General features: G+C 41.0%; 12 protein-coding genes across 12 annotated transcripts; 6 read left to right on the top strand and 6 right to left on the bottom strand.

Annotated features, from left to right (window-relative positions):
- Positions 1-77: 77 nt before the first annotated feature.
- PAS_chr1-4_0279 (MAP kinase kinase kinase of the HOG1 mitogen-activated signaling pathway) lies at positions 78-4,595 on the top strand (the record flags this gene model as incomplete). The annotated part of the gene is made up of 1 exon (XM_002490350.1): positions 78-4,595. The coding sequence occupies one exon, from the start codon at positions 78-80 to the stop codon at positions 4,593-4,595; it is 4,518 nt and encodes a 1,505-aa protein (XP_002490395.1).
- A 25-nt stretch (positions 4,596-4,620) lies between these two features.
- PAS_chr1-4_0278 (uncharacterized protein) lies at positions 4,621-5,880 on the bottom strand (the record flags this gene model as incomplete). The annotated part of the gene is made up of 1 exon (XM_002490349.1): positions 4,621-5,880. One exon carries the CDS (start codon positions 5,878-5,880, stop codon positions 4,621-4,623), a length of 1,260 nt encoding a protein of 419 aa, XP_002490394.1.
- A 162-nt stretch (positions 5,881-6,042) lies between these two features.
- On the bottom strand, positions 6,043-7,188 carry PAS_chr1-4_0277 (Nuclear protein that binds to and stabilizes the exoribonuclease Rat1p; the record flags this gene model as incomplete). The annotated part of the gene is made up of 1 exon (XM_002490348.1): positions 6,043-7,188. The coding sequence occupies one exon, from the start codon at positions 7,186-7,188 to the stop codon at positions 6,043-6,045; it is 1,146 nt and encodes a 381-aa protein (XP_002490393.1).
- A 664-nt stretch (positions 7,189-7,852) lies between these two features.
- On the top strand, positions 7,853-9,394 carry PAS_chr1-4_0276 (WD-repeat protein involved in ribosome biogenesis; the record flags this gene model as incomplete). Its single annotated transcript, XM_002490347.1, has 1 exon — positions 7,853-9,394. The coding sequence occupies one exon, from the start codon at positions 7,853-7,855 to the stop codon at positions 9,392-9,394; it is 1,542 nt and encodes a 513-aa protein (XP_002490392.1).
- A 66-nt stretch (positions 9,395-9,460) lies between these two features.
- PAS_chr1-4_0697 (uncharacterized protein) lies at positions 9,461-10,075 on the top strand (the record flags this gene model as incomplete). Its single annotated transcript, XM_002490346.1, has 1 exon — positions 9,461-10,075. The coding sequence occupies one exon, from the start codon at positions 9,461-9,463 to the stop codon at positions 10,073-10,075; it is 615 nt and encodes a 204-aa protein (XP_002490391.1).
- Positions 10,076-10,308: 233 nt separating this feature from the next.
- Positions 10,309-10,976, top strand: PAS_chr1-4_0275 (60S ribosomal protein L33; the record flags this gene model as incomplete). The annotated part of the gene is made up of 2 exons (XM_002490345.1): positions 10,309-10,327; positions 10,672-10,976. 2 exons carry the CDS (start codon positions 10,309-10,311, stop codon positions 10,974-10,976), a joined length of 324 nt encoding a protein of 107 aa, XP_002490390.1.
- Positions 10,977-11,202: 226 nt separating this feature from the next.
- On the top strand, positions 11,203-11,655 carry PAS_chr1-4_0274 (Hypothetical protein; the record flags this gene model as incomplete). The annotated part of the gene is made up of 1 exon (XM_002490344.1): positions 11,203-11,655. One exon carries the CDS (start codon positions 11,203-11,205, stop codon positions 11,653-11,655), a length of 453 nt encoding a protein of 150 aa, XP_002490389.1.
- A 44-nt stretch (positions 11,656-11,699) lies between these two features.
- PAS_chr1-4_0273 (Serine/threonine protein kinase) lies at positions 11,700-13,964 on the bottom strand (the record flags this gene model as incomplete). Its single annotated transcript, XM_002490343.1, has 1 exon — positions 11,700-13,964. The coding sequence occupies one exon, from the start codon at positions 13,962-13,964 to the stop codon at positions 11,700-11,702; it is 2,265 nt and encodes a 754-aa protein (XP_002490388.1).
- A 144-nt stretch (positions 13,965-14,108) lies between these two features.
- PAS_chr1-4_0272 (GrpE protein homolog, mitochondrial) lies at positions 14,109-15,471 on the bottom strand (the record flags this gene model as incomplete). The annotated part of the gene is made up of 2 exons (XM_002490342.1): positions 14,109-14,305; positions 14,781-15,471. The coding sequence occupies 2 exons, from the start codon at positions 15,469-15,471 to the stop codon at positions 14,109-14,111; spliced, it is 888 nt and encodes a 295-aa protein (XP_002490387.1).
- A 183-nt stretch (positions 15,472-15,654) lies between these two features.
- On the bottom strand, positions 15,655-16,962 carry PAS_chr1-4_0271 (Mitogen-activated kinase kinase involved in protein kinase C signaling pathway; the record flags this gene model as incomplete). Its single annotated transcript, XM_002490341.1, has 1 exon — positions 15,655-16,962. One exon carries the CDS (start codon positions 16,960-16,962, stop codon positions 15,655-15,657), a length of 1,308 nt encoding a protein of 435 aa, XP_002490386.1.
- A 136-nt stretch (positions 16,963-17,098) lies between these two features.
- PAS_chr1-4_0270 (Hypothetical protein) lies at positions 17,099-17,440 on the top strand (the record flags this gene model as incomplete). The annotated part of the gene is made up of 1 exon (XM_002490340.1): positions 17,099-17,440. One exon carries the CDS (start codon positions 17,099-17,101, stop codon positions 17,438-17,440), a length of 342 nt encoding a protein of 113 aa, XP_002490385.1.
- A 116-nt stretch (positions 17,441-17,556) lies between these two features.
- On the bottom strand, positions 17,557-20,332 carry PAS_chr1-4_0269 (Replication factor C subunit; the record flags this gene model as incomplete). Its single annotated transcript, XM_002490339.1, has 2 exons — positions 17,557-20,226; positions 20,276-20,332. The coding sequence occupies 2 exons, from the start codon at positions 20,330-20,332 to the stop codon at positions 17,557-17,559; spliced, it is 2,727 nt and encodes a 908-aa protein (XP_002490384.1).
- Positions 20,333-20,700: the final 368 nt, after the last annotated feature.

Here is a 20,700-nt window from a genome sequence, read left to right as displayed (position 1 = left end):
TCAACACATTAATTGACGTAAACAGTGCATTGTAATCGGTCAATATATGTCCCATTACCGCAGACAGCTCATCCGTCATGTTCCCCACCTTTTCTTGGTGTCAATCCTCTGAACACTCTCCTACCCTCTCTAAGAAGCTTGTCCTGTACGTGTCTCAAACAATTGCAAATCTCCTCAGCTATCAATTCACAACTCCCTTGCATAGTACACCACAATCAACCCTTGATAGTCAAATGGGAGACTCAGAAGACCCTTCGAAAACAGAACAAGGTGTTGTCAAAGACTCCGGGGGCATAGAATTGGTTTCTCCTAAACAGAGCCCGACCGAGTCTCCAAATAACAGTCGGAAAATTGAGCTTACGAAAGACAACAGCCTGATCCACCTAATCACTGTGAATGATTCAAAGAACTCACCAGTGGTCACGCCAAGCAACGCATTGGGCAGTCTTAATATTCACCGTCCAAGCAACACTCCGGGCAGTCCAGGAAGGAGCAATTCTGCTTTGAACGTTCCAGGAAGAACTAATACGAATCCATTATCAGGTCTGCAACGGAGTAGGTCAAGCTCAAGATCCTTGCCAAAGAGTACAAGGCCTTATCTCAGCGCCAATAATTCCAATAGCTCCAAGTACAATAATGACCAGTTTATGCGACAGGAGATGTTATATTTACGAAAAGTGAAAGATGCCGATAACCTCAAATATGATTACTACAACAAGGGAATAGGATCTGTAACCGATGTTGGTGAAGAAGATTATGATGATGAATCGGGTGCCGAAACGGAAGCGGAGATCGAAATGGACCATCTTGGAATAAACGACCCTAGTGACAAGAGGATGATGTTACAGAGAAAGCAAAGTGCAGAATTGAATGAACGCTTATCTCCCTCGTTAGATAATCAGCTACAGCATAATAAGAGAGTGTCAGTATTCGAAGGTGAGAAACAGTCATCTTCTTCGCTGTTTAATATGCCATTCACAAGCGAGCTATTATCGAAACTGAAGGAAGATAACGGAATATCCCTGTTTAATCTAGCTCTTCCTCGATCCGACAACATTATGGACGGTGGCTTGGAAAATTCTCTTTCACTAGACCACAACGCCATGGTTGAGCGAATGGAATGGCAGTCAATGTTGAACTCAGTGCTTACTGGCGATATTGTGAAGGCCGAAAAAACCAAATTAATAGTACCAGCTAATGAAGTCGAAGGAGAAAGTTATTTGCATGCAACTTATAAGGAAAACTTGTGGCTTGGAATACGTTCAAAAATCTTTTGCAGAACTGAGGCCGAACAGAAAAGGCTAATTTACTACTCTAGGGGTTTAGCAGACGAGACGATCAATGAAATACTGCAATTCAAGGTCCAGTATCCTGATTCGTTTTCAGGCTCGCAAAGTAGAATCGCTTTGGAACAAGTTACTAAGATACTAGATAAATTTGAATCTATGGGAACGCTCTGGAGGACTCATAAAGAAATGTGCAATGAGAAACCGATGTGTGCTTCCCCAGAGTTTGAAAGCAGGATTAATGCTCTTAACGCCTGGAAAAATATCACAGAAGCTGGAGGCAACGAAGCTGAAGCCCTAACCAAATGGGTGGGTAACGATGACCTTGATATTTTACGTTCAGGATCAAGTGAGTCTACTATTCGAATTCACACTGACACGTTACCTGACGATTCCCTGGCCATTAAGTCCGACATTCTTAGAGATAACCGTTCTTTCGTAGAACGTGTTTTGAAAGAAAAAGATCTTTCTAGCATTTTTGAAAAAAGATTGTTTAGTTCAGTGTTGAGGTGGATAACAAAGGCCAAAGAATCATATTTAGAATTTCGCAAATTATTTCAAGACATGAATCTACCCTCATATATGAAAAAGCTACTAGAGCTGGCTTTGTTTCCTGCAAATTTGATTAAAGAACTTATACGCGTGAGGTTGAGATATGCCAGAAAGCTAAAAAACCCAACTCTAATGATGATTGATCAAATGATCGAAGATTTTCGTCTGTATATTGGATTAGCCTGTGATATTCGAACTCAACTAATGGAATATTGCTACCCTCAAGAAGGATGGGTTATTGAAAATGTTTTAGACCCTTCTTTTGATCAAACAATACTTGATTGTGTCCATTATTATCTCGTACTTCTTAACAGGAAACTTCTTGATAGTTCGAGATCATATAAGACCTTCAGAACTTTTAAAGAGCCAGAAGAATTGGAAAAACAATGGTTTTCCTTACAGAATGTTGGTTTTTATGTTGAAGGGGGTGGATTGGAAATTTCAATTCAATTCACTACTTTAACCTCCAAGCTAGTTCACCGTCTTTTAGCATATCTTCAATACCAAATTCAGGAAGGACCTGTTGCCTCTACAAAATCTGAACTGATAAGGTGGTATACAACTACCACTGAAAATTTTGGAGCATTGAGAAGGAAACTACTAAGATTCACAAACGTTTTGGATTTTTCTTTTCGAAATGCTTCAGTCTACAAACTGGACAATTACAGAAATAAAAAGTTTCTAAGTCTTTTGAAAGATACTAACCATGTACTAGTAAGGTCGGAGACTTTTGAAAAGTATGGAATACATCTGATAGTTAGTGAACATTTTATTAATAAACCTTCAGAGGTGATTAGGGTTTTGAAAGGAGCTCAATTGGGTGTTGATTTTCAAACTATTCCCTCTAAGCATTTCAAAGTTTTGCAGAATTATAGTGAATATTTCGACTATATGAAGGCCAAGGAGGCTTCAAGTGATTCTGATGATGATGATGCCTTTGTTCCCAGCGACGGCGCACGAAAAGACCAGTCACCTGGATACGTTTTGGTAATTTGTTTTACCAGGCCAACATTGTGGGAAGGAAAATATATGGAGTTGGATACTTCATCTATTCCTGTGATTAACGTTGAACCTGGAAACCTGATGTTGATCTCAGACATCGCCTCATCAAACTTGAATAATACTGAAAACGCATTTCTTGACATTGCTGGAGAATCGATTGGAGAATTTGTTGAAAGGAGGTGTTCATTGGACAAAGTTTACCATGAATTCTTAAGGATAAGACGGTCGTTTTATAAAATGACTTGTACTCTACTGGATTCAGTTGCTATGCTCAGAGGCAGATGCAAACGTGTTTCCAATTCAAATGAATTGATGAACACTATTTTCATCTATATGAGAGATTTTGGTAACAACTCACTGCAAACATTTTCTGGATATAGAAAACCCGCTTTAATCATGAAACTCATACAGATTAGTATTGAGTGGCTCAGTTTTATAGTGGATGAGTGTTCTCCTACAGCACAAAAAACTTTTAAGTGGTCGGTGTTAGCATTGGAGTTTGCCATGGAAATTACCAGAGATTTCAATATTCTAGCTGTTTCGGATGAAGATTTTGTACAATTAAAGAACAAAGTTGCTGGATGCATGTCCCTCTTGATATCTCATTTTGACATAATGGGAGCAAGATCTACGGAAATGCAAAAGAAGAGGATAATGAACTGGCGTCTGGAAAAGAACGAAAACCTTGAAATGTACGGTAAAGATGATGCCGTTCTGAATACTATCAGAAAGGACATGTTAACACAAATAGAGGAGATTGAAAAACATAGACACCAACTACAAAGTGAACAGCAGTCGGTGGGCCGGGTGCTTGATGATACAGATACAGATAACCAGTATCTGACATTCCTTTCTTCATCGTTTTCCTCTGTTTCAATAAGGTGGCAGAAGGGTAAATTTATTGGAGGTGGTTCTTTTGGTAGCGTTTATGCATCAGTTAACCTAGATACAGGTGGTGTCATGGCTGTCAAAGAAATTCGATTCCAAGACGTTCAGTCTATTAGAAAGGTTGTGCCGCAGGTCAAAGAAGAAATGACAGTACTGGAAATGTTATCCCATCCTAATATTGTACAGTATTTCGGTGTTGAAGTTCACCGAGACAGAGTCTATATTTTTATGGAGTACTGTGAAGGAGGTTCGTTAGCTGGGCTATTAGAGCACGGCCGTATTGAAGACGAAATGGTTATTCAGGTTTATACTTTGCAAATGTTGGAAGGTGTAGCCTATCTTCATAAGTCTGGAATTGTTCATAGGGACATTAAACCAGAGAATGTTTTACTGGACCATATGGGAGTGATAAAATTTGTGGATTTTGGAGCTGCTAAGGTAATAGCTCAAGAAAGGACACAGGATAGAAGACCTTCAGCAACCCGAAAGTTGAACAGTTTGATTGGAACGCCGATGTACCTTTCACCAGAAGTAATTTTAGGCAATGATCAAGGTAAACATGGAAGTCTCGATATTTGGTCTTTGGGATGTTGTGTTCTTGAAATGGCTACTGGTAGAAGACCATGGGCTAACATTGATAACGAGTTTGCAATCATGTACCAGATTGCCAGTGGAAATCTACCACAGTTCCCCGGCCCTGATCAACTAAGTGAAGCTGGGTGTAAATTTTTGGCTAATTGTTTGGAAAAGGATCCCTATAAAAGGCTGACTGCGGTAGAGTTATTGAATGATCCTTGGATCATGGCAATACGTGACGAGGCATTAGGAGAAAGCCCTTCCGAGGCCTCTTCGGATCATGGCGAGTAATATAAGCGGTATGAAACTATTAATACTATATTTTAATCTCTGTCTCTTTATCGTATAATTCACGAACAAATCTCCAGTGTTTGGAGTCTGCAGGTTTATCATCCTTGTCATTCCTAGTTGAACCACTGACAACATTCTTTGTAGACAAGTTAGCCAAATCAGCCAGTTTTACTAATGGATCTTCCGAACCAACAGTAGATGGATTGTCAAGGTCAATTTCTTTAAACCAACGTGTACCCCAGTTGTGACCTCCATCAAGCTCTGCCTTTCGGAGTTCTCTCTGGTAGTTTTCAATCTTGGACTTTTCAGTGTGTATGAGATCGTAGTCACCAGATTTAACAGCTTCTGCAACCTTAGACCAGGCTTTACGAGATTCTAAAGGATGTTGCTCTTCTAAAGGTTTAACTTGCAACTTTTGGGATGGAGTCTTAGTAGAATCAAAAAATAATTTGTCCTTTGAAGAAGGAGTAGAAGACCCTTCTCTTATGTAGGAGGTGTTGGACCATTGACCGGAAATTGTGTATATCGCATTTTCTTTCACCTTAGAACTAGCAGAGTCCTTGTAGATTCTGGCCTTGAAAGTGTTCTTTTTTCCGGAAAAATATCCCCTACCTGAGTACTCGATGACAGTAATGTACCCATTGGACGATTGAATGTAAGATTTTCCTTCCAGTTCAACAAAAGGGTTTGCAACAATGATTCCTTCGATATGTAGGGGAGGTAGTGTTACCAAGTATTGTTCATTTAAATTGTCATATTGAATCAGGGCATGGCCGAATTGCTTCACACTTAGGGAAGTTGGGCTCATGGAAGCCTTGATTCGGTTATAACCTTGTAACAGTGTTTTATTCTTGTCGTTGATAATTGAGTAGGCAGTAACCGGAGGATGATGGCTCACCTGCTCCGATAAGAGTATTGTTTCTCCCAATCTGCTATCTCTGGTGTTGTCAGGCCATTTACCTACAAATACCTCTCCCAGGAATGGATTTAAAGGTTTCTTTTCAGTCCCCATTGTCTCGTTTCTTGAGCAGTATTGACTTCTCAATGTTGAAATAAACCATTTGGTGACAGCAACTTGCCTTTGAAGGGCAGCATCGGGACGTTTGGAGTCAATGAAGTTTGGAGCCAGCAACAAATCGGTGTGTTCACTCCAATACTCGCTATATTCCGTTAAAGAGACCGGAGATAAGATAAATGGAGGTGCCGTAAGCGAGGAGAGGTCTCCATTGTATGAAGCGATTGATTTGATAAACGAAGTCCAAGAGGTGCTGCCAGCTACCGACATTGTGGGATAGTTGATGCTCGGTAATCTCCCGATTATAAATTGAGGAGCGACTTTTTAATCTGCGCGATTGATACGAGGAGGTTAGCCCGGCTTAGAAGATATCTACGCAGCGGATTGGTCTAGCCCAGCGGGTGTGGTTGGTAGAAGTGAACTAAGGTCTATCTATATATTGCCTTCACTATTTCTTAACTCTGAGCGCCATTCTTTGAACCATGCTGGAATGGCAGAATCGACTATCTGCTGCTTTTCATTCTCGTCCGTAACTTCCTTCAAAACCAGGTATTGCCTATTTCTCTTAGCGTAGGATAACTTCCACACTTGGTCGTCCTTTACCGATTCGTTCAGCCATTCAACAACTGCTCCGTAGAAATTGATTGAAGACATGTAACAGTTTTCCTTCTTTGGCTGCTCATTTAAGGGGTTGTTTTTGACCATCAATGGGATATCATTGGTGCTAAATTCCTCCACGGTCCTCAAGATGCAATTGTCATCCCGGAAGCCGTAAATGATCTTTGGAATCCCCAGTAAGAAACATTGAGCCCAGGTGCGGAATAGTTTTTTTTCAAATGCAATCATATCCTTGTATTGGTTGATGGTTCTAGTCGTCTTCAGTTCGATATAACGGGAGAGAGGATCGTTTTCGTCATAATAATCTGCTGTGCAGTCAACTTCTCCGCCTATTAAAATCTTAATACGACTTATTCCGGTTCTGACTATGGCCCCATATTGTTCAATGTTATTGCATTTGCTTTTTGCTCTACTATCGATCTCTTTCCTGGTACACTCGGGCCAAGGTTTGGGTAAAGTAGCCATTTTTTCGAACTTGTAGCCTGAAAATTGTAGCTTTTTATGAAACTCTGTGTCACCCTGTTTCTGAACATCTTTGCTCTTTAAATAGGGTACATTGAACTGAATAAAGAGTTGTCCATCAAAACTGACTACATCAAGAACAAAATCTTCTTCTGAATCGTATGGTAATGTTAAGAGTTTCCTCATTATACCTCTCCAAGTAATGATTCTATCCTTCGTTTTAGCCCCGGATTCTTTTTCTATCTCCTTCAAAGCCAGCAAAATCGGATCCAATTTGGATAACTCCACGCTGTCGCCTAGTAAAAAATGCTTGGACCCAACGGATAGGTCAATACTATTATCTATGTCACCGTCTGGGAGATAGTAGTAAGATAAGTTTGATCTATCTGGATGTGTCTTATAGTTCAGATCCCTTGAAAAATAAGCTACTTGTTTGGGTTGCCTTAGCATGGCTTTCTTGCTTCTTGCTGCCAGAGGCAAGATCTTTTCTTTGCTCATGAAAATGGATGATGTTTACTAGTCTAGGGAAGATGATCAATCTTTCAGAGGAAAAATAGTTTTATCGCGAGAAGATGGAAGGAAGTTAGGGATGGGGGAGAGGTATTATGGCTGAAATTTCATTAACGGTGTTTCTTTTTCGATGATATTAGATCATTCTATGGATTGAGAGTCTTTTATTTGTTCCACTATGTATCCAGCTTGTGCATCATTTTCGAAATCAAAGTTATAGTTGGTAATCTTAATAAAACCTTCTGCTTCCAAAAACAGTTACCTACCATATTCCAGTGCTGTAAAAAGTTTTCTGATAATACTGGATATGCCATACAAGTTAATGGAGTATCCTTGGTGCCCAGTTGCATTCTAGGGTCATCATAACTTTGGCTTTGGCTACTTGAGAATGGGTTGCTGTCGAATGTTGTCGAGCAAGTGAACCCAGAAATCAACTGATACAATACACATTGTAACCTCCTATACTACAAACTACGGTTCACCCAACGACTGTTCGCAATTGACGAACTTCTCTCTCACCAATACTCTTCAACATCTATTAGATAAGCAACACTTGATAAACCCCAATACCCAAAACCTTCCTTTATCTCGCGAACTGTCTGAAATAAAAAAATTAATCTCTTACTAACACTCGTTATTATAGAACCAAGATATGGCTACGCTACTCCCTCCGCCTTCTAAGAAGCAAAAAAGAGCAGCTCAGCTGCCCGTAGAAGTTGACATTATTCCCAAAGATCTTCCTAATGTGTTAATCAAGTTTCAAGCATCCGACACAGGAGACTCGATCGGTGGTAGTATTAGGGTCCCAGGAAATATTAGTGAGAGACAGTTAGAAGAGCTTTTGAACAACTTACACAAAACTTCCGATGATCCAGTACCTTACTCTTTTTCCTTGCTGGGCGATAAGGATGATCTGGTTGATATTAGAGACAACCTGTATACTTCAGTGCTGAAACCAGGTATCAAATCAACTGAAGACTTTCTCACCTTAGTGTACACACCCAGGGCGGTCTTCAAGGTCAGGCCCATCACTCGGTCATCTGCCACCATTTCAGGACATGGCTCCACCATACTGTGTTCACAATTTGCTCCACACACAAGTTCGAAGATGGTCACTGGTGCGGGAGACTCTACAGCAAGAATTTGGGATTGTAATACCCAAACCATTCAACATACCCTCAAAGGTCACACCAACTGGGTTTTATGTGTGGCATGGTCACCACTAGGGGACGTAATAGCAACTGGAAGCATGGACAATACTGTACGATTATGGGATCCGATTTCCGGTAAACCAATAGGAGATGCCTTGAAAGGACATGGCAAGTGGGTTTCCAGTCTTAGCTGGGAACCAATTCACCTGGTCAAGGTTGGCAGTAGGCCACGTCTTTGCTCCGGGTCGAAAGATGGAACAGTTAAAGTATGGGATACAGTGGCTCGTAATGCAATGTACACAATGAGTGGTCATAGCTCCAGTGTAGCATGTGTCAAATGGTCTGGATCTGGAGTGATATATTCTGGATCTCATGACAAGACTATAAAAGGATGGAGAGAAGGAAGATGCGTGGCAACTTTCAGAGCGCATGCTCATTGGATTAACCATCTAGCTCTATCCACAGATTTTACTATGAGAGTTGGTGAGTTTCAACCAGGACCCAGCATGACAGTCAATGGCAACCCTAGTGGGGCGGTCACCGAATCGTCCAAGGCCAAAGTTCAAGAGGCTTTTGATAAAGTATCCAAGATTGGTGGGCGTTATTCTGAAAGGATGGTAACTGCCAGCGATGATTTTACCATGTATTTATGGGAGCCTGAAGTTTCTGATAAGCCAATATGCCGTATGACAGGGCACCAAAAACTTGTGAACCACGTCTCGTTCTCTCCAGACGGTAGATATATTGTATCGGCATCTTTTGACAACTCTGTCAAGCTGTGGGATGGAAGAGACGGGAAATTTATAGCCACTCTACGTGGACATGTTTCACCAGTTTATCAGACAGCTTGGTCCAGTGACTGTCGACTATTAGTGAGTTGTTCCAAGGACACCACATTAAAAGTTTGGGATATTCGCACAAAAAAACTGATGGTTGATCTTCCAGGCCATGCAGACGAGGTTTACACCGTTGACTGGAGTGTAGATGGTAAGAAGGTTATCAGTGGAGGTAAAGACAAAAAGGTTAGAATCTGGACTCATTAAGGGTCTCCTTACTTAATTCATACTATTTAGATTACGCGACATTTCCTATCAGAAAACCAAACCGTGATGAGTAGACCGTTCAAAGTGAACATTATTGTGGCAGCGTTGATACCTGGGCATGGGATTGGCTTAAAGGGGAAACTACCTTGGTCTCTGAAAAATGAAATGAAATATTTCCGTCTTCTCACAACAAACACAATCTCACCAACTTCCAAAAATGTCGTTATCATGGGCAGAAATACGTGGGAATCAATTCCCTCCAGATTCAGGCCGTTACAAAACAGATTGAATATCGTGCTTACCAGGAATGCCAATATTTCTGTTGAAAATGGTGCTGCGGTTGACGACTCCGTGCTGGTGGCTGATTCCCTGAAGAATGGATTGGACATTATAGAAAAGACAGGAAACATAGAGGAAGTGTTCTTGATAGGAGGAGCTGATCTTTATAACCAATGCCTTGCATCTGGTCTTGTTGACCGTATATTTTTAACAGAAGTGAAGTCCTTGAACGGACAAATTGAGACTGATGTGTCCATCAAGATTGACCCTTCCCAATGGATCAAGCAGGAGTCCCAAGTCCTGGAGAAATACCTCCAAGACCATGGAGTGAACGGCTTCCAGTTAGACGGGAACAAAGAGGGAGAGCTAGTCTACGACTTTACTTTGCTGGAGCGAAGATAACTAATGGCATACTTTACAGTACTATACTTAATAAACTTCATGATAGTTCATCAAACATTGCACGCTTGCGCCCTATGTGTACTCACGTGATATCTTGGATTTTTCTCAAACGCAGTCCATTGTGCGTCACATGATCTAGAAGATTTCTGTCGTGCCCGCGCGAAACCATCTCTACTCTTGTCAACGAAAAAAACATATAATCGTTCTTACTAGCACTCCAACAGATAGATAAAATGGCTGAGGAAAACAGATGTATGTACTATTAAATCGCAAGGTGACTGGTAAATGATGAAGATGATCGGCTTAATGAGAAGAATAATTGAAAACATAGCCAGAAAGTTTTGATTTCTGTTAAACCAAGCTGAAATGATGGGTTGGGAATTTTTTATTAAGCCAAATGAACATTCTTACAACTTTAACCAACGGATATTATATATGGCTGAGCCAGCGTTATTCCAAAAGCACAAGTGGGAACAGGTCTCTAAGTTTTTTCTTTACTTTCAAGTTGAGTTGACCGCTTCATCTTCATTTTCTCCGACTATCACCACCTTCTCACTATATTTTTTAGATTCACGAGGTTACTAACTTTGCTATAGTATACGTTAAGGGTAAGCACGTGTCTTTCCAACGTTCCAAGAGTGTTATCCACCCAAAGACTTCCTTGATCAAAATTGAGGGTGTCGAAAACTCAAAGGATGCTGAGTTCTACATTGGTAAGAGAATCGCTTACGTCTACAAAGGTGTAAAGGCTATCAACGGTACAAAGGTCAGAGTCATGTGGGGAACAGTCACCAGAACTCACGGAAACTCTGGTGTTGTCAGAGCTAAGTTCGAACGTAACCTTCCAGGTCAGAGTTTTGGTTCCACTGTCAGAATCATGCTTTACCCATCTAACATCTAAATTGGTTGTTAATTTATAGTAATACAGTCAGTTTTTTGTACAAGTAATACATTTGAGGTTGAAGGTGTTTTGGCAAGGTTTCTCTCCTTCCAATGGTAAAATTTACTCTCTCTTTCTTTCTGATTATGTAATCTTGTTGTTTCTTTAACGTCTTGGTCGTGCGCCCGCGACACTTTCAGCTTACCCAATAGAACATCGTCCAATCTTGCTTTAAACACCATCAACTATGATTCCATTTGAAGCTCTGATCCCATATGCAATCATGTTTGCGGGATTCTGTCTTGGTGGTGGTGTAATGAACAGTGCCATCACCGCTGATATCACCAAGAGAGCACGTGGTCCAAACCAAGAAATTAAGAGAAACGTTGGCGAAGATGAAGGCCCAAGGAACTACACAAAGCCTCGTTACAACACCGACCAATGGGACAAATATTTTGCAGTCAGAGACCTGAGATTGACCGGCTCTCTTAGAGGCCAATCTGACAACGCCGTTGCTGAAGAATCCTTCAAAACAAACTCCATCCAACCTTACAGTAATACTAGAAGACCATGGGTGTTGAGAAGACATATCATCATGAAGAACTCTCCTACCAAGTGGGCTAGAAAATACAGCAGTAGAAGAGACGAGAGAGAGCAAGAGATTAAAGATGACTACATTAGAGGAATGGGTGAACACTGATTTCATGTAGTTGTAGTTATCTTTCATTTATTTATTTCGTGAACCTATATTCGGACGCTTCTTCGCTTAAAGAAGTCCATAACCTTCTTGGCTGTCGACGCTGAGTTGTCTTTATGGATGTCCTTAGATGTAGCAAGACGTGTGTTAGTATTCTTCAACACGTTTACCTCGTTACTGGGTACTAACGGTCTCCTGACCTCTAATGGAGATTCAATCTCCACAGGATCCACTGGTGAACTAGCACTTCCGCTGGTATAGAAACTTAACAGGCTAAACCTTTTTCTTTCTGGTTTAGTCTTGTTTTCCTTGTCTTGATGCTTACGTTGTTGGAGTTTGTATTGACGCATCTCAGGTTGTTTGATCTCAGAACTATCGACTGCTAACTTTGTAGCACCATCGTTCATATTCAGGGTATCCATTGCTTGAGATAGTGAATCAAGCGCAATTGACTTTCTTTTCTCTTTTTTCTCGGCTGCATCTTTTGCAACTACTGATTTCCTTACAGGGGAGCCATTTTCCAGCATCAAAGCAGCGTTATCCAATGTTGTGCCCATGTCAGGGTGTTTGGTCTTCGAGACATTATCCAGAGGAGCTAGCACACCACTGGCTTGAGATTTATCCACGAAGGGCTCCGTGGGCATTAAAAGACTTTCCTTCGTCGGGGATGAATGATTTGACAAAGTGCTGAATCCAGTTCGTGACCTAGAGGTTCCGGGATGCTTATTAATTGGAATGCTAATGGAACTGTTGTTGGCGTAGTTGAATATCGGTAGAGAGCTCTCGCTACTTTGGAACTGATACGAAGAAGAGCCTCCTGGGTGATAAGATGTTGGTCTCGGACGATTGTGGTGAGAAGGCAGTCTTGTAGGAGGCGTCTGTAGCACCTGAGAAGGTGGTAACAAACCTTCGGTAGTGCTATCATGCTTAATAGGACTTTCAACAATAGTAGAACAATTGTGGTTGCCTCCAGTTTCAAGTAATGGAGGAGATCGGGTTGCTTCAGATAGAAGTCTTTTCGTATTAGATGCCACATCAGCGTTGACAACTGCTTGTAATGCAATACTTGCAGATGATAGAGATCGAGCACGAGAATGCGTTTGGTTTCCTTCTTCGTCATGGGCAGAGAGAGCTCCAGGTGCTCCTGGAGATTTGCTGGAAGCAAGTTCATTGATTGAAGTAGATGAATTTGGCGTTGCAATCCCCATGGCATGTGAAGAAGATGTTTGTGGGATGGCTGGATTGGAATATAACATCGTGGAAATGTTCTGTGAGCTGTAGGATCGTATTGATGGACGATTTAACATCAGCGATCCATTTGTTCCTTCCATTAAAGATAGACGTCTGCTCTTGTCCTGGGTAGATGGGGTTCTTTGTCTTGTTGAGCGGTAATTGCGGTCCCATTCGGCAGGAGTTACTGACAAGTATGGGGCATGTGAAGCCAGCCACTGATGAGAGCGTACAGCTTTCAAATTCATCCTCCTTTTAGGATCAGCGACTAACATTTTCCGCAGCAAGTCCCTTGGAGCAGGTTGCAAGTATTCTGGAAAGGTTAACGGCGAATGTGTAATGTAATAATACAATCTTGCGATATTATCTCCATCTGGATTCTGAGGGTCATCATCAAAAGGCAAATAACCAGCTAACATGGCGTAAAGAATGACTCCACAGGACCAAACATCCACTTTGCGGGCTTCGTAGGGTTCATTTGTAACTACTAACTCAGGTGCAGCGTAACAAGGCGATCCGCAACTTGTTTTCATTAGCTCACTGCCTCTCACCGCAAAACTGTTGACAAACCCAAAGTCGGTAATGATAATGTTCTTATGTTTATCCAACAGCAAGTTCTCTAATTTCAAATCTCTGTGTACGATTCCCTTTGAATGCATATAATCTACGCCGCTGACTAGTTGAGCGAAAAGTTTGGAGGCCATGTGGTCTTTCAAATATCTGTTCTCTAGAATGTAGTCAAATAATTCTCCGCCAGAAGCGTATTCCAAAACAATACCAATATACTTGTCATTCTGTAATACTTCTTCCAAACGAACAATATTGGGATGTGCTAATCTTTTCAGGGCATTGATCTCTCTGTGAATCTTAAGTTCTCTATCGGATCCCTTTGGAATAGAAGATCTTCTTATCAGTTTAATGGCCGCCTGCGATGGTTGTTTCCCGTCTTTTCTCCAACCGAGTTTAACTTTTCCAAACTCTCCTTCTCCGAGTGTGGAACCCAGTATATAGGCTCCAAACCGGACTTCTCGGTGAGTTTTCTTGGCAGTTGATATGCTCCGTCTTTTGGTAGTTGAATCCATTTTCTGCGGTGCAACTTGTATTGATATCAAAATATGATATCAAATAAAATAAAGGAATGTAATAGGAAAGAAAAAATTGAGAAAACTGATGTGTCACAAGTGAGCTTTGCCTGGCTCAAAGAACTGTTAGTCTTGTTTGTTTGTCTAGTCTGTATGGACTTGATCAGCTAGACTTTGCTCTTGTTGTTTCTTTGTGAGGAAAATTGGGCTATTTAACGACACAAAAATGGGGGATGGGCGTTCCTGATAAGCTCCTTTGAATCCTTTGTTTGTTGATGGAATGTCTACTATTAATAGTGTATTCCTCCTGTCTTTATCACTGTTTAAGTTCTCGGTTCCACCTGAAGATGAAAGTATGATATTAAAATGGGAAATGGAATTGAGGGCAATCCAACCAATAAATATCTGGGGAAGCTGGAATTTGATTGTTTATGTTTAAAGTTGGGACCAAAAGGTAAAGTAGAATTGAAAATCGAGATTTGTTTTGATTTTAAATGGGGCGTGCACGTAAATGGAAATAATTTTTGATGAGGGTTATCTTGTTGTTCCTGTGCGGCTGGATATTTGGAATCTACCTATTGTTGGTTTGCTCACCACGAACACCAAATGATGCTTATGATGCATATAAAGTATGCGCGACAGGCAGAGGTTGTATACCCTCCCCTTATATCACTCGGGACCTGAAGGCCACCGAGGAAGACGAAGAAGCCCCCCAATACAAACCCTGCAAAGCGCTCCTCTGATGTTGTTCATTAGGTCATACGCATACATAACTATTTACAAGAGTTTCTGTTTACTTTGTTAATTATTCGGTACCCTTGACAACTCCAACTTTGGCAGCTCTAAGGACTCTTCCATTCAATTCGTAACCTGGTTGCTGGACGTGGAAGACAGTTCCTGGCTCTTTGTCTGGTTGAGGAACTTCAAATGTTGCCTCGTGTCTGTTGGGATCAAACCTCTCATCCACAGGGTCAATTTTATTGATTCCGTGTCTCACCAATGTCTTCTCGAAGATGTTCTTGGTCATCTCAACACCGTCGTACAATTGAGACACCTCCTTGTTAGCAGCAAGGGTCTCGTCCTTGACAGCACTCAATGCATGCCCAAAGTTGTCCAAAGATTCTAAAAGGTCTCTGGCAAACTTTTGGAGAGCAAAGTCCCTTGCCTTTTGGATTTCTCTTTTGGTAGTCTCCTGAAGGTTGCGGAAATCCGCAACTGATCTCAAGTAGCGGTCCTTTAAAAGGGTGACTTCTTGGTCTTTTTCTGCCAACTTGGCTTTAAGTTGTTCAACCTCACTGAGCTCAGAAGAAGCATCCTTCTCGGGTGACTCGGTAGATTCCTCCTTAGCATTAGGAGCCTCATCCTTCTTTGCGTTAAACTTCATAGGAGAAACAGAGAAATATCTGGTAGCTGGGGCCGAAACCATTCTTGGGGCCATGCACACTGAAGCACGAAGCAAAGAGGGCGAGTTAGCTCTAATTGCCATTAATCTTAGTGATCTTTGCATTGTGTTAATTGGTTCTTTTGAACAGTAGTAGGTGAAGGTAGGTGCCACTTTATCGAAAATTTGTCGACACTCCCAATGTGGTCAGGACACGATCTTTCGACTTTCGTGGAATAAATGTTGGCAATAGAGAGTGCTACAGAAGGTTAACTGAGAATGGTCCAATTCTAATGCTATTTAATGTAACTACTCTTCCCAGCACTGTCTGACAAACTTGTCCATTTTGACACTCTTCTTTGATTGGCTTATCATCCATGGATGTTTCAACATTTGATGAGGAGAATGACGTTTCTTTCGGTCTTTGACCAAACAATAATGCAAAAATGACTTGAATGCGGGAGACCAGAATATATTTTCCCCTGGCTCATCCTCCAGGGTCGGTGTGAAGTTCAATATCATTGACAGTAACTCTATCGGCGTCAATGGAATGTGATCTCTTTCCGAATAATATGGGAATCTTCCTTGGGCTACCTCTAATAACGTCAACCCTAAAGACCAAACATCACTAGTCACTGTATATGGTTCATTCTTGATCCTTTCTGGCGCCATATAATAAGACGTTCCTGTGAATGTTGTTGCTAAACTATTAATTACCTCTCCGCTGACACCAAAATCGCATAATTTGACTTCTCCATTGAAACTAAGTAAAATATTCTGGGGTTTGATATCCCGATGTATAATCTTTCTTTCATGAAGGTAGGACAATCCTTTTAGCACGCTTTCCGCTATTTTTCCCAATACCTTTTCTCCTATCCTTCCTCCCCTTGTTTTGATATTTTTGTAAATGGCATCCAATGATTTACCTCCCATATATTCCATGCAGATGTAGATCGAAGCTGATTTTTCATTGATAAAGGTTCCATAGTACTGCACGATATTAGGCGAATTAAAGCTTCGATTAAATTTTAGTTCTCTGATCATTTGTCTTTGAAAATCGGGGTTTGGGTCTGTTGTTATAATTTTTAGAGCAAACAATCTACTGTTGTGCTTTAATTTACACTTTCTGACGCTGCCTCCAATACCTTCACCAAGAACATCAAGCTCTGCAATATCGTCGTTATTGAACAGATATTTCCAATCATCTTCCTCCAAGTCGTCTATTTCTTTGTCGTATACGTTTACTTTTGAATTCCCCGGTTTACCCTCCGCTAGACTCAGACTCTGAAGTTCTTCTAATAGCGCTGGTGATTCAGAGACCTCCGTATTGAGAGCATTTAAAGCAACTGGGCTCTTGCCTCGCGTCCTGGTGGATGGTATGCCTAATATTGCTGGCTTCTGGTTTGTTCTTGGTTCAGGATTCGACGTTATAGACGTTGATGTAGAGCTCGATATTGCGGCAGGAATTGACAAGCCGGGCAACTTTGGTCGATTCGAAGGTGAACTAGCCCTCTTTGAAGAAATTTCAGGTATAAACATGGGCCTTCTGCTCTTTGGTGATCCTATCATAACCTCTGGAGGGTTAGCGTCACTGGATCTTGACATTTTATGAATCATCAATAGGAACCAGATACTCCTTTCGTGTTAAGATTTAGAAAGTATCACCGCGAATAGGTGACATCTCCAATTGCCATGCATATGCTCCTCATCTCTGACTCTGCCCAAGATGACTCTAACGATTTCATGAACACCAATGTCAGAAAGTCGATTTGCAAAGCTACCCAAACCACCGTACTTTGCTGTTATCTTTTCGTCGCAACGTGAGTCTGTTGGTGATGACGATTACGATGCTATGAGCGAACGAATGCTTGAGTTGGCAGTGAAACAGCCTGGCTACTTGGGAATGGAAAGTGCTCGTGATGTCGAAAGATTCGGCGTGACTGTGTCCTACTGGGACTCTCTCAAAGCTATCAAACAGTGGAGAGCTCATTCTGAGCATTTGGTCGCCCAGGAATTTGGTAAGAGTCAATGGTACAAGGATTATGAGGTTCGGGTTTCTGAGGTGAAGTACGCACATGGGAAGCCACAAGAGTGATGCACCTATGAGCAGAGATGAACCTGTAATTCAGTTAGATTTAAAATTATCGGGAGAGTCCTGCATGTTTATTTATATTTATTTAAGTGCTTAGTAGTCACTCACAATTATTTATATCAATTATTTTTTCTCTTGGTAGCGGTTGATTTCGCCTTTGAAGTCGCTTTTTTCTTCTTTGGCTTGACTTCCTTAATGAGCTTGTCATTTTTGATATCGGATTTACCTTCATCCGTTGGTGTGTCATCTTCGACATCGTCCATATCATCCTGAACAACATCCTCTAAATCTGGGGTAACCTTCACTCGCGTAGAAGAGACAGAGTTTCCAGTAGCATAAATCACTGTTGGATGGGTGTAAGAATTGTACTTTCTAGTAAAAGCCGTCTTAACAGAAGGGGGTATCTTCTTCAATTTAAGAGCCATAGAGTAGGATCCAATTCCAAAGTCCATAATAGTGTCCCAATCTTCTTTCGTGAGACAATATGCATCAAGCGTAGATAGTACGTCGTCGATTCCTTCAGTGCCCTTTTCAAGCAGAGGATGGGAAAGTTTTGTGATCAAAGGTGACATGTATGAGAGTCTGAACTCTATGTTGTTTGTCAAAGTCTTCGTAGAAGAATGATACTGTAGCTCCTGTAATAATCGATCGTACTTTAGCTTCTTCGAATTTTGACCCAAGTATGATGTGAAATTGATCCTTCCTCTCAACGAACCTGCTACAAAGCTTGAGGCTCTAACTGTCGATAAAAGACCAAAGAATGGTAGTAAGGACCACTGTTGTTCTCCGCCTCTGATGCAATTATTCACCAGATCAGCCTCGGAAATAGAATCTGCAGCCTGGGAGAGTAATTCTAAGTGTTTCAAATTCTCCTCGTTAGGGCTAACATTTGCCAGCTTTGTTGGCACTGTGCTTCTATAATTCTCATGAACCATCAATGGAGAAAAATCAATATCGTCGAAGAAAAGCCCCAATTTGTCATTCAGTGAAAAATTTGAACTTGGGGCGTAGATTCCTCCGGATAGAATCCTACTGGTAATGTCAAAAGGTTTCAATGCAACCTCCTTTTTCCATGCTTGCTTAATCTCCGCAGCGTTTTCAAACCCAATAATTTTTTGTGTCTTGGAAACCGTGGACAACAGGTTTATAATTTGACGGATGTCATTTTTCGTTGCTTCAACCAACTGATCAATAACATTGGGATCTAACTGTAGTTTTTCTCTATGCGCAATGGTCATAATTCTAGATTTTAATTCAGAAGCACTTGGTCTTCTAAATGGCAAGTCCAATGTGACTCTGTCAAAAGGTCTCATCTTAGGTAATGATTTGTCATTACAGATTAGAATTATAGGAGTTGAAGTAATTCGACAAAATTGAGCCAATGCTCCAACACCCCCATGATCTCCGCTTGACATACCGTCAACTTCATCCATTATCAAACAAAACTTCCTTTGGTTACTTTCAGCGTTGTCTTGTGAATGAAAGAAGCCAACCAGAGAAGTATTGTCCAAAACAGTTTTCACATCGCTCATCAACAAAGATTTTGATCTAACATCTGATGCGTTCTTTTCAATAATGTCAAATCCTAACGATTTGGCCACTAGGTGTGCTGCGGTAGTTTTTCCAATTCCTGGTGGTCCACTGATAAGGCATGCTCTAAATACTCCGGTCCCATCTGGACCGGGATGCTTAAAACCAGATCGTTTATTTTCAAACCAGTTTGACAGCCAATTGGTCAGCTTCTTTATGTTCGTTTTGTTACCGCAAACTTGATTCAAGTTTGCTGGTGCATATTTTACTGTCCATAAAGCTGAATTGGTGGCCTCCTGGGCACTAGGATTTTTTTGTGACTCGGCTTCTTCTTTCTCAGCCTGCTTGATTGATAATTCTTCTTCTTGTTTCTTCTTTTCTAGGGCTTTGGCTGCTGCTTCACCAGAACCACCATCAGCAGGCATAGATTTGATTAAAGTGATGAATCCATCTTCATCTATGGCTTTGATTTTGAAATCCTTAATTTTTTTCACTTTCGAAGGACCGGCTTCAGACCCTAAGACTACCACTGACGTTTTCTTGCTGACAGATTTGGTCACCTTCGCACCGTATCTCTTAGCTAATTCTTCAGCTTGAGTACGATCTATAGTGGGCATCACACCTGTAAATACCATGGTCAATCCGATCAAACAATTAGGTCTACCCTGTGGTAAATCTTCAAGGGGAGTGGACGATTGAGGAAGCTCTGTTTGTTTCTTTTTGAAGTCTCTTAAATTCAGCTTTGCGGTATCTTGCTCTTCTGGTAACTCTGCATCTGGGATAGTTTCAAGAATTGCTTCAGCAGAAAGACCATTGAATTGGTTAGTAGATTTTTCTGCTAATTTGGGAGCTTCGACTCCTTGGGCATCAGCATTATTGATCTTAGGTTCTGGTTTGGGACTGTCCATAGATTCAACGTTGACAACAGGTTTAGATTTCGGGGTAGATGATGCTTTCTTCTTTACTGGAGACTTTGGTTTTTTAGGAAATTCTTCAGTTGGGGAATTTTTTCTCTTTCTTTGTGAAATTGGACTCTTCGGTTTCTCAGGTGAGTCTTCGTCAAGGATGGAAATATACAGATCATCATCATCAGAGTCCAAATTGATCGCATCACCTTTGTTATTTGCTGCTTGGCTGTCGCCATTTGAAGAGAAAAAGGGGCTCTGATTTGCTTTTGACCGCACATTCTCATCTTCTGTCGGAGTCTTTGGTTTTTTCGACACTATCTTCTCCGCATCAGAAACCTTCCGCTTTAGTTTCTGTTGAGTTAGTAAACTGACAACGTAACGACAACCGTTTGATACTTACTGATTGAGTGGCAGTGCTTTGTTTAGCATTGCCAAAGAAGTCTCTGATATCTACCATGGAGAATATGTCACTTGACTAGGAAAGGTGATTTAATTTGGACTAAAACGCGTATTCTTGATGCCCCAACGAACTTTACAATTAGTAATTATAAAATTAGGAGACTACTCAGCTTAAAATGAAGCTATCAGATAAGCCCTTATATGAAGCGGCAGAGTCACTAGATGGTCTTATTGAGCTGAAAGATAGGTTTGTCTTTAGTGGAAGGTTTTCAAAAATACTACGATTATCTGTGTTTTCTAATCTTAGTAACCTTGAAGCATTGTGATACCTGCACAGCACTTGTAATGCATAATTAACTGTGCGCATTTGTGAAGAGTAACACCTTCAAAATACATTCATATTTGTTTTATCTTGGTCCCCAATTG

Source organism: Komagataella phaffii, chromosome 1 (genome assembly GCF_000027005.1).
Source record: "Komagataella phaffii GS115 chromosome 1, complete sequence".
Classification (NCBI taxonomy): Eukaryota; Fungi; Ascomycota; class Pichiomycetes; order Pichiales; family Pichiaceae; genus Komagataella; species Komagataella phaffii.
This window is presented reverse-complemented; position numbering and strand designations above follow the sequence as displayed.